The 12,015-nt window shown below is 38.4% G+C and overlaps 1 protein-coding gene across 2 annotated transcripts in view; it reads right to left on the bottom strand.

The window, feature by feature from the left end:
- Window positions 1-9,439: 9,439 nt before the first annotated feature.
- The window catches only part of pld5 (phospholipase D family member 5), a 57,753-nt gene continuing 55,177 nt past the window's right edge, over window positions 9,440-12,015 (bottom strand). For both annotated transcript variants that reach the window (XM_061988279.1, XM_061988280.1), the window contains exon 10: window positions 9,440-9,986. In XM_061988279.1, the coding sequence (XP_061844263.1) occupies window positions 9,748-9,986 (239 nt within the window). In that variant the 3' untranslated portion in view covers window positions 9,440-9,747. The remainder of the gene's footprint in view (window positions 9,987-12,015) is intronic.

Genomic DNA, 12,015 nt, shown 5'->3' on the forward strand with positions numbered 1-12,015 from the left:
CCATAACCAAGCATGCATCACTATAGCTCTTGTCTCGAAGTAGGTGTACTGTCACCACCTGTCACATCACACCCTGACTTATTTTGACTTTTTTGCTGTTTTCCTGTGTGTAGTGTTTTACTTCTTGTCTTGCGCTCCTATTTTGGTGGCTTTTTCTCTTTTTTTTGGTATTTTCCTGTAGCAGTTTCATGTCTTCCTTCCGATATTTCCCGCATCTACTTTGTTTTAGCAGTCAAGAATATTTCAGTTGTTTTTATCCTTCTTTGTGTGGACATTGTTGATGGTCATGTCATGTTCGGATGCACTTTGTGGACGCCGTCTTTGCTCCACAGTAAGTCTTTGCTGTCGTCCAGCATTCTGTTTTTGTTTACTTTGTAGCCAGTTCAGTTTCGTTTTGCACAGCCTTCCCTATGTCATGACTTGGACTGTGAGGGTTTTGTTTTCCCGAGATGCAAGTAAAGCTGGATCGGACATGGCTTGGAGGTGAGTACATATTTATTAAAACACTAACAAACTACAAAAAAGGAAGCAAACAGAAGGCGCGCACAATGGCGGAGAACAAACTTGACTAATGAAAACAAAAGACTAGCACAAAGGCAATTAACTATGAACACGAAACAAAAACACTTACTGTGGCATGGCTTGAAGCATGAACTATGGTAAACAGGAATATCATGGGTAGCAGAGGTAGTATGGATGGATAATGTCACCAGGACGATCAACAGAAACAGACAGGCTTAAATAGCAGTGACATGATTAGTGACAGGTGCGCAAGTGCAAAGCGTGAGACAGGTGCGTGACATGAGGACAGGGGAAAAATAATGGGTAGTCATGGAAACAAAAACAATGGAGCGTAAACAGAAACTAAAGAGTCCAATAAGTAAACAAAACAAAACATGATCCAAAAGACATGACCCCCTAAGCTTCAATGCCTTTTCTTAGGGGCACTCACCTTTTGTTTATTTTTGGTTTAAGCATTAGATACCTTTTTACCTGCACCCTGCCTCCCGCTGTTTCCGACATGTACAAAGCAAAACACAGGTGCGCCGCGGCACACTCCGCTAACGGTCCCAGTGAGTATCCAATCAAAGGGAGGCGTAAATGTCACGTTCAACGTGAGACCAGCTAGAAGGCCTTACTGACAACAACTCGTGATCTGATTGGCTATCGAAACTGTCTATCAACTGAATGTCCCCGTTCACTTACAGTGCACGAACACCCGTATTGTTGATTCTGAAGGCCTCTGGCAAATTTGGTACAGCATGGCAACATAAGCTAGCTGAATTCTGATTGGATACAAACTAAAACTAAAAAAAAAAACAGCACTGGAACAAGCATAATATGACATGAAGAGAATGTGATAACTTAGATATTTAGGAAAAGTAAATAAAAAAATAATTTTATCTTTAATTATGATCATGATTTCTGGTTATGTTCGAGAAGACCTTGCTGGCCCTGACGGCACACCACTGGAATAGGTAGACATCTTTTCGTCCTCAACTTTAAGAGTCACCAAGCACTCCAAAGAGTCCGCCGTGTGTCCAGCAACAAACGTTCCATCAGGACAGGCAGGTCCCCCCCCGTACCGAGATCTTGTCAATTTTGCTCTGAGACCACTTGATCAATTATTATTTTTTAGACTTTGGAGAGCCGTGCAAAAAGAGGCTACAAGAAAGTTAAGAGAAGACAAAACAAAGAAGCAAGAAGGAGAGATAAGAAGTGAAGTGATGCGATATTGTAACGACCGGGTCGCATGATTATGCGGGGGTCGCTTTCCCAAGATGCAGACGGACTTCGGACACAGCGTGCAGGTAGGAAAATTAGTTATTATAACAATAAATCAGGCAGAAAAAAAACAAAGTGTGCACATAGCACTGGAAGACAGAGCCAAGTTGAGTCTAGCGTGGAAGCTAGTATACAAGACAGGAATAAAAAAACTATAGAGCCTAGCGTGGAATCAAAAGGAATCAAAAAACTAACCGTCGTTACCTGTTGCGAGTAGCAAACTAGGAAGCCAGGCTGAGGGTGGAAAGAAACGGGTATAAATAGCACTCTGATTAGTCCCTGGCAGCAGGTGAGCATCCGAGACACTAATCAAAGGCAGCTGCAACCAATCGGCACCCATGGTAACAGAAAACAAACTCAAGGGTGCACAAAACAGGAAATGAGGGAGTCCAAAACAAACAGAACATGATCCGGGCAACGGATCATAACTAGAGATGTCCGATAAATGCGTTAAAATGTAACATTGGAAATGTTCGGTATCGTTTTTTTTATTATCGGTATCGTTTTTTTTTTTTAATTTTTTTAAAATGTTTTAATTAAATCAACATAAAAAACACAAGATACACTTACAATTAGTGCACCAACCCAAAAAACCTTCCTCCCCCATTTACACTCATTCACACTCATTCACACAAAAGGGTTGTTTCTTTCTGTTATTAATATTCTGGTTCCTACATTATATAACAATATATATCAATACAGTCTGCAAGGGATACAGTCCGTAAGCACATATGATTGTGCGTGCTGCTGGTCCACTTATAGTACTAACCTTTAACAGTTAATTTGACTCATTTCCATTAATTACTAGTTTCTATGTAACTGTTTTTATATTGTTTTACTTTCTTTTTTATTCAAGAAAATGTTTTTAATTTATTTATCTTATTTTATTATTATTTTTTTAAAGTACCTTATCTTCACCATACCAGGTTGTCCAAAGTAGGCATAATAATGTGTTAATTCCACGACTGTATATATCGGTTGATATCGGTATCGGTTGATATCGGTATCGGTTGATATCGGTTTCGGTAATTAAAGAGTTGGACAATATCGGAATATCGGATATCGGCAAAAATCCATTATCGGACATCCCTAATCATAACAGTAAGTGTAATTTATTTCAATCGCGCTTTTTTCTCTACGGATTCAAAGCGCTTTGCTGCATAGTTTAGTTTAGTTTAAGCCACATTTAAACCAGTGTGGGTGGCACTGGGAGCAGGTGGGCAAAGTATCTTTCCCAAGGACACAACAACACTGACAAGGATGGTGGAAGCGGGAATCAAACCTGGAACGAAGAAAAAAGTGTCCGCCTTCGATGAGTGCCAGAGAGAATGGTACCAAAAAACGTGATACAAACAGATCAGTCCAATTGATTTTCCATTTAGGTTTAAATGATTAGAATATTGTAGCAAATATACACTTAAATTTACTCTGGGTAGTTTTGAACTGTAAGTACGTCAAACTGTTTAATTTAAGGGGTGATATTCTTTTTTTTTCTTTCTACATTTAAAACAATTCGTTGTGGTCTACATAACATGTAATGGGGGTTCTTTAATTAAAATTGTGCATAGATTATGTTTTACAGAATATCTTCAATCAGTTTTCTGACAGGCTCTTCAGGATGCGCCGTTTTGTGAACAGTCTTCTCCCCGTCAGCCATGTTGTAATTTTTAGCGCTTCCATATCGGGACTCGTGACAGATATAAGTTTGAACGATATGTTAGTTTCTATCAGAAACGACAACAGCGAGGATGCATGTGCATATGCAAGCCAGTCTGCTCCACAATAAGAGGATAGAGAACATAAAACAACTTATTAATACAACGTCAGACTACAAAGGTTTAAAAGTTGGTTTTGTTGGGTCCCTTCAGGGTTGCCCCAATTTGGGTTGACTTAAAGAGGAACTGCACTTTTTTGGGGGGAATTTTGCCTATTGTTCACAATCACTATGAGAGACATAACAATGGATGGTTTTTTTTTTTTTTTTGCATTCTTAATTCCGCCTACAAAGCCTTTAAAAAAACATCCAAACACCTCTGTGGAGGGAGATGTGGCCAGCGCTGCCTGCAGGAGCAAAGGTCACCGCCTCTGTCCATGGTGCTGAGGACAGAGCACCATCAGACGGGGGCGTGGCAGTGCTGACGGCGAGACACAGCTGGCAGGTGATTAGATTTCACAGGTGGTACGTGTTAATCTAATCATCTGTTGTCTTTAACAGTAAGGGGCCAGGAGCAGGAGGGGAGAGAAGATACGGACGTGGCTGAAAAGTCGCGTCCTGCTGGAGAGAGAACTTGGTTAAAACATATGATCATTAAAACCTTGTTAAAACCTGCACACTGGGATACTGTGCCGTGTCTGACAGTGGGACTGCGAGGAAGCAACTTCCACAACCTCCAATGATGTTTTATGTACATGATGTACATACGTATATATGTAATGCAGTAACGGGCACATTTATAATAACATTTAATATTTACCTATCTTTTTATCTTTTTAAAGCATACGTGGCGCTTTCATTCCAAAAACGCATCACAACATTTTTTTCTTTAATTACTCAATGCAGACATCATGAGAGCCAACAAACATAATAAAACATCACTCACTGTACAATGTCTGCTGTCATTAGGATGCTGATTGCAGGGATCTTAATAAATTCCCATTTAGGTGAAGAATGTCTAATAATCCTCATGAAGAAATGGGGTGGGAGGGAGAACTTTGTGTTGTTCTGGCCATTTCCGAGTCCTAAAAGGCTGTCAATGTGTCCCAACTTGTCGGAATACCTACTCAAACTTATCTGTCCAGGTGAGATGCATGATTTATGATCAAGAATACACTTCCTGGGAGCAAGAAAACGCGAAAGGAACAGACAGGTTGAGGGAGCTGTAGCCTATTCTAGCTGCACTTTTGACACAATTCCCCATCATCGATCGACGGAACCACTCAAGCTCTCGATAGCCTTGGACTGGCCCACATCTTCATGAACTGTTGTTGCTTCTTTTACTTGGACTCGCCCGCACCTTCATGGACTCTCTGATCCATTGGACTTGTCTGCCCTTCCGTCTATGAAGTGAGTGAGGAATTATTGATCGGGGCTCACTTTGGCAGAGACTTGCTTGTAGAGGCACCCGCTTACGTACACAATTGACAAACTTCTGCAGGAGTGAGACCAACACTGTAACATTTACATGTAACCTGTGACCTGTAAATACAAGTCTTGGACTAATACAGTAACTATCAGTAAGTCAAGGTTGCATTATAGGCCTAACTAAACAGGTACTAAATAGTATAATAAGTATTATAGTTGCAGATGTGGTCATCATTCTCTCCTAAATTAACCTTTTTATATTTAGTTTAAAGGGGTTCTATTATGCCCAACCAACTTTTACAATGTGATGGTACCTGCTTATATGTATTTGGGATTTGCATTAATCCTAAAAAATTTGAAATCAAACCGGGGGGGAATTGCAGAGATATTTATAAAATAATCTTTCCTTCCTTCCTACTTCCGTGTTTTCTATCACGTCGGGGTCGCATTTTACCGCGTGGGTCGTTACGGAGGCAACGTGCAGGTAAGACAACGATTTATTCTCATAAATCAGGCAGGAAATAAACAAAAGAGAAGCGTGCCGATCGCACAGGGAGCTAAGGCAAAACTTAGCACAGGAATCACGAGCAAAAAAGCAGTAAATCATCCAACGTAACTGTGGCATAGCGCAAACAAGAAAGCCAGATTGAGCATGGCAAAAAACGGGAATAAGTAGCTCTCTGATTAGTGCCCGGCAGCAGGTGAGCGTCCCGGACACTAATCAGAGGCAGGTGAAACTAGTCAGCACCCGTGGTAACCAAAAGACACAAACTGAAGGGTGCTGAAAACAGAACTGGGGGAGTCAAAACTAAACAAAACATGATCCGGGCAACGGATCATGACACAAACATCTCAATTATTATTTTATAGTGCAGTATTTTATTGATGTTTTACTGTAAACAGTTGGATATTTACAAAAAATATACACAGATTGGACCTTTTTTCTACTTGACTTGTTTTTGTAGTTAATGATCTGTTTTTTGTAGCAAGCTGTTCCATTATAATAAATTAAGTAAAGGCATAGGAATAAGATACATTTGATTAATTGCATTTTACATTTTTACATATATTTTTGTAATAAATCTTTGTAAGCAACAAAACAAGTCTAAGAAGCCATGTGGGAGTTGAAGAGTCGGTCAAAAGACCCTACTCTGTTAAAAGGGCCTTAATTCCTATCAGCATGGTTATGGCTATGGTATTAGTTTATGTCGAACATGCTGTTAGTGCAGCAGCTGCAGAAATGCAGTGCAATCTGGAATATTTTTTTCTGTAATCTGACTGTAACCATGGCGACTCATCCCCCCACTCATAAACTATCATATTTTCCTCACTATTATGCTTCATTAGCACATATGTTTGCGTTAATTGAAAACATTTTCATGACCCCTTTCTCTCAAATATTTGAAAAGTCATAAAAGGGTTTACAATTGAGGTCAGTGGTGTTCAATATTGCTTCATATTAAAGTAATAAACAGAACAACAATATTGTCAAGCTTTAATCCCCAATTGTGGTCTAACACTACCACCTTGTGCTAAATTTTGCAACTACATGTGACATTTTTTTTTATAATTCTAACCAACATAATGTGTAATGCTATTTTTAAATGATTACTTATGTGTTTGTGTATATATTACATATGTTACTTTGCAATGATACATAATACGATTAAAAATTAGGGATGTGTACATACATATACAGTATATACATATATACACATATATACATACATACACATACTGTATATTCATATATATATATTTATACATATATACCTACATATATATGTAGGTATATACTGTATGTATATATAGTTATGTATGTATATATGTATATATATATGTATGTATATGTATAAATGTGTATATTTATACGTGTACATACATATATATGTATATACACACGCATTAATAACACAAAATAGGGATTGTTACGATCATCCTCTGATCGTCAAAGATGTTAGGTGATATTTTTTCCACATGATTAAATGTTTCTGATATACTTTACATGCTGTTCTAACCAACTATTGTGTAATGCTATTTTTAAATGATTACTTATGTATTTGTGTATATATTACTTATGTTACTTTGCAATGATACATAATACGATTACCAAATTAAGGATGTATACATACATATATATATACATATATACATTTATATACATATATACACACATACACATACAGTATATACATATATATGTACAGTAGGTATATATGTATATATAGATATGTGTGTATGTATGTGTATATATGTATATTCATATATATACATATATACACATATATACACATCAATCAATCAATCAATCAATGTTTACTTATATAGCCCTAAATCACAAGTGTCTCAAAGGGCTGCACAAGCCACAAAGACATCCTCGGCTCAGATCAGGGCACATATATACATACATATCTGTTTATACATATATATATATATATATATATATATATATAATAGGTATTATGTATAAACAGATATGTATGTATATATGTGTATATATGTATATTTATAAGTGTATATATATATGTATACACATGCATTAATAGCACAAAATGGGGATTGTTACGATCATCCTGTGATTGTCAAAGATGTTAGGTGATATTTTTTCTACATGATTAAATGTTTCTGATATTCTGTACTTTACATGTTGTACAGTCTATTCAGGTGTACAGTAGAGGGTGTATGACGGATAGTCGAACCTCGGATTCAGGAGGAGCAGTAGAACTGTGGACCAACTCTACTCTCAGCAGGATTCTTAAGGGTGTATGGGAGTTTGCCCAACCAGTCTCCATGTGTTTTGTAGACTTGAAGAAGGCATTTGACCGTGTCAATCGGGAAGTCCTGTGGAGAGTGCTCAGAGAGTATGGGCTCCCTGTATGATCAGTGTCAGAGCTCCCTGTATGATCAGTGTCAGAGCTTGGACCCATTTCCAGTGAGGATTGGACTGCGCCAGGGCTGCCCTTTGTCACTGATTCTGTTTACAACTTTTATGGACAGAATTTCTGGGTGCAGTCAAGGCGTTGAGCGGATCCGGTTTGGTGGCTGCAGGAGTAGATATCTGCTTTTTGCGGATGATGTGGTCCTGCTGGCTTCATCTGACCAGAATCCCCAGTTATCGCTGGATCGGTTGATGGTCAGCTGAGTGTGAAGCAACTGCAATGAAAATCAGCACTTCCAAGTCCGAGTCAATGGTTCTCGCCCGGAAAAGGGTGGAGTGCCATCTCTGGGTTGGGGAGGACATCCTGCCCCAGATGGAGGAGTTCAAGTACCTCAGAGTCTTGTCCACGAGTGAAAGAAAAGTGGACCGTGAGATCGACAGGCAGCTCGGTGCAGCGTCTGCATGCAGCGATGCGGACCCTGTATTGGTCCGTTGTGGTGAAGAGTCACGCTGAAAGGCAAAGCTCTCAATTTACAGGTTGATCTATGTCCCCATCCTTATCAAGGTCATAAGCTTTGGGTTATAAATAAATAAATAAATGACCGAAATGACAAGATCACGGGTCAAGCGTCCGAAATGAGTTTCCTTTGTCGGGTGGCGGGGCTCTCCCTTAGAGATGGGGTGAGAAGCTCTGTCATCTGGGAGGAGCACAGAGTAAAGCCGCTGCTCCTCCACATTGAGAGGAGCCAGATGAGGCCCCCGAAAGCCCCCTTGGGGAGGTGTTTAGGGCACCTCCGACCGGTACGAAACCACGGGGAAGACCCAGGATACAGTAGAGATACTGTGTCTCCCAGCTGGCCTGGGAACGCCTCAGGATCCCCTGGGAGGAGCTGGATGAAGTGTCTGGGGAGAGGGAAGTCTGGGCTTCTCTGCTTTGGCTGCTGCCCCTGCGACCAGACTTCGGATAAGCGGAAGAAGATGAAGATGGAAGCCTTTTTATTAGTCAGTCTCGCCCACCCACTGTCTTTGGTATTTTTCCTCCAAATGTCTTAAGGGCGGAAGTAGTCAGCAGTCATGCCTACATGGTCACACCATCATCCGAAACTGACCGATAAAAAGGTTTCGGTATTAATCAGAGGAGGCCTCGCCCACAAGATTGAAGTTGAGTCCAAATCCAAAAAATTACTTCCAAAAAATAAGTTTTGTTATTTCTAAATAATTAAATTGTTAATTTCAACAACATTTTTTGGTTTCCAAAAAAACATTTGTAACCCCAAAATTATTTGAAACCATAACATTTGTTGTTGTCTTGTTAATATTGCTTTATTTATTCATGTAAAATATATTTTTTTGTTTTCAAATAATTTTTGGGGGTTTGAAATTGATTTAGAAAATGTTTGCAAGTCATTTGTTTGGTTTGTCTTAGAGGATGTTTCACTTCTCATCCAAGAAGGCTTAGTCAGTTCATGCTCAGACATAAATTGTTTAGAGCTAGTCTAGGAGCTAGTGCCAAAACCCCAACAATGTATACTCCAACACAAGAAAGGTTCCAAATATTCCAAATATTTTTTTTGGTTCCAAATATTTGTGTGTGTGTTTAGTTGCATAAAAGACACATTTATCTTCACATGAGCAGAACAAAACGCACTAGAGTTTGTTTTAACTAAACCAAACATGACAAGTGTGAACTAAGTTTTATTGGATGTTTCTTCTATTAATCCAAATATACACATACAAAAAAGAGTTAACTAGTTTACTTGCATATACTTTAGGTTGAACATTTCATATATTGGTTTGAATATTGACATGATATATACCATGTATCGATATTCATGCAGCATTGCATTCTTATATAACAAGTACAGTGGATGATTACACATTACCGTAGTTAACATTAGAATATTAAAGTCAAGTGTAATCCATTCATAGTAGTGCATAGTGTAGATATGTAAACTCTAATAATGAGCACAATAAATATAAGTAATATAAAAGCAGTCTTTGTTCATAAAGATAAAGGGTCATTCCATTCATGTTCCTTCTGAGTGTCCCCTTGGTGTAAATTTCTGTATTTGCCATCTTGATCTTTGTTTCCTGGCAGGCGTTTAGAATAAGGTGACATCCAGTCCCTTTCAAAGGCAGCTTTGACTTGTTTCACAATCTTTCCGCCCCCGTTTTTCATCAGGACCACCAGCCCAACGCCGCCATTATCGGAAAAATCATTCCCGACCCAATCGTGGTTCCCTGTGGGGGCCAAACCAAAAATAAATTTAAAAAAGCTTTTCACATACATTTCATAATGCAATATTTATCTGCTAATATACAAATACACTTCTTAATTACAATTACAGTATACCTCAAATTAGTGTTATTCCGATACCAATGTTTTGGTACCGGTACGGGTACCAATATTTCGATACTTTTTCGATACCACAAAAAATTTGCTATATTGGCTTTATTTTAACAAAAAATCTTACGGTACAGTAAACATATGTTTCTTATTGCAAGCTTGTCCTTAAATAAAATAGTGAACATATGAGACAACTTGTCTTTTATTAGTAAGTAAACAAAGGCTCCTAATTTAGCTGCTGACGTATTCAGTAACATATTGTGTCATTTATCATCCTATTATTTTGTCAACATCATTAAGGACAAGCGGTAGAAAATTTATTATTAATGTACTTGTTCATTTACTGTTAATATCTGCTTACTTTCTCTTTTAACATTTTCCATCTACATTTCTGTTAAAATGTAATAATCACTTATTCTTCTGTTGTTTGATCCTTTACATTAGTTTGGGATGATACCACAAATTTGGGAATCAATCCGATACCAAGTCGTTACAGGATCATACATTGGTCATATTCAAAGTCCTCATGTGTCCGGGGACATATTTCCTGAGTTTATAAACATAATATACATTAAAAAACGAAAGAAGATGTTGTGATGCCAAAAAACATTGACACAATCATAGTAGTATCAACTAGATACGCTCCTGTACTTGGTATAATTACAGTGAATGTTCGGTGTAGATCCACCAATGGCATTTGTTTACATTTTGACGCCGGTGAGTTACGGTGTTTAGTGAAACATGTGTAGCATGGGTGGGGGACTGGTACTTTTCAGAGGCGGTATAGTACCGAATATGATACATTTGTATCGCGGTACTATACTAATACCGATATACCGTACAACCCTATCTCAAATAATATATCTACTGCATATTAATATATTTGTAGTAGATTTTGAATGTTGATGGGATGGGACATTTAAAAAAATAATATCCACAAAGTTCAATGAGCAGGTTGTGTTATGTGTGACCACGTGTGTTGACTTTTTGTGCTGGTTGATTTTTTTTTTTTTTCCTGCACTATGACTAGGAAAGGTTGTTTGGATTGGGTCATTTAAGTAAATGCTGTGCTTGTGGGATCTAGAAAATTCTCATTATGGTCACTGACTTGAGTTTCGTATATTCTTCACGACATGGCGACAAATTACTAACTGTCAGACCGCTGGCAAAAACACCCGCATGGCCAGGTTGCTTCTTATTGAACTTGTGCTGTCATCTCGTGGGCCTAATCGAGGATGCAGGCGGGCGTGATTTGGACACCCCCGCTTTAAAGTTATATGACTCAAATAAAAGTAAAAAGTAGTCATCCAAATAATTATTTAGGTAATAGTAAGTATTAAGCAAAAAACAAATAGTACACAAGTACTGAGTAAATGGTGAGTAACTGGTTTGATTTGATATATTTAATAGCTATTTTTATTGGTACTTGCAGTACAACCGTATTTGGTGTGTAAGCTTGAGAACAGCATGTACCACAAAAGATGCACATTTTACAGTCACTAATGGTGTTAATGTTAGAATATCCATCCATCCATCTTCTTCCGCTTATCCGAGGTCGGGTCGCGGGGGCAGCAGCCTAAGCAGGGAAGCATGTTAGAATATGAGCAGCTAAAAAAGTAGAATGTATAACTAATTGAAAATGTTTTGTCTTTTAGTTGGAAGTGAAATTATTGTAGGCTGAAATGTAAGCATTTCTACTAACAGATGACAGGGCATGTTATAAATTTTTTTTCATGGTTTGTAAGTAAACACTGTAGTGTGGTCATGTGACCACCAGTCTGGTTATGATTGGTGAAATGGAGTCAAAACTCACTAGTGCTTACTAGGGTTGTACTAGTATAATACCGAATCAAAATTCGGTTCTATACCGCCTCTAGAAAGTACCGGTCCCCCAACCCCACGCTCCCCGTCGTCGTCACATCA

Source organism: Nerophis lumbriciformis, linkage group LG27, assembly GCF_033978685.3.
Source record: "Nerophis lumbriciformis linkage group LG27, RoL_Nlum_v2.1, whole genome shotgun sequence".
Lineage (NCBI taxonomy): Eukaryota > Metazoa > Chordata > Actinopteri > Syngnathiformes > Syngnathidae > Nerophis > Nerophis lumbriciformis.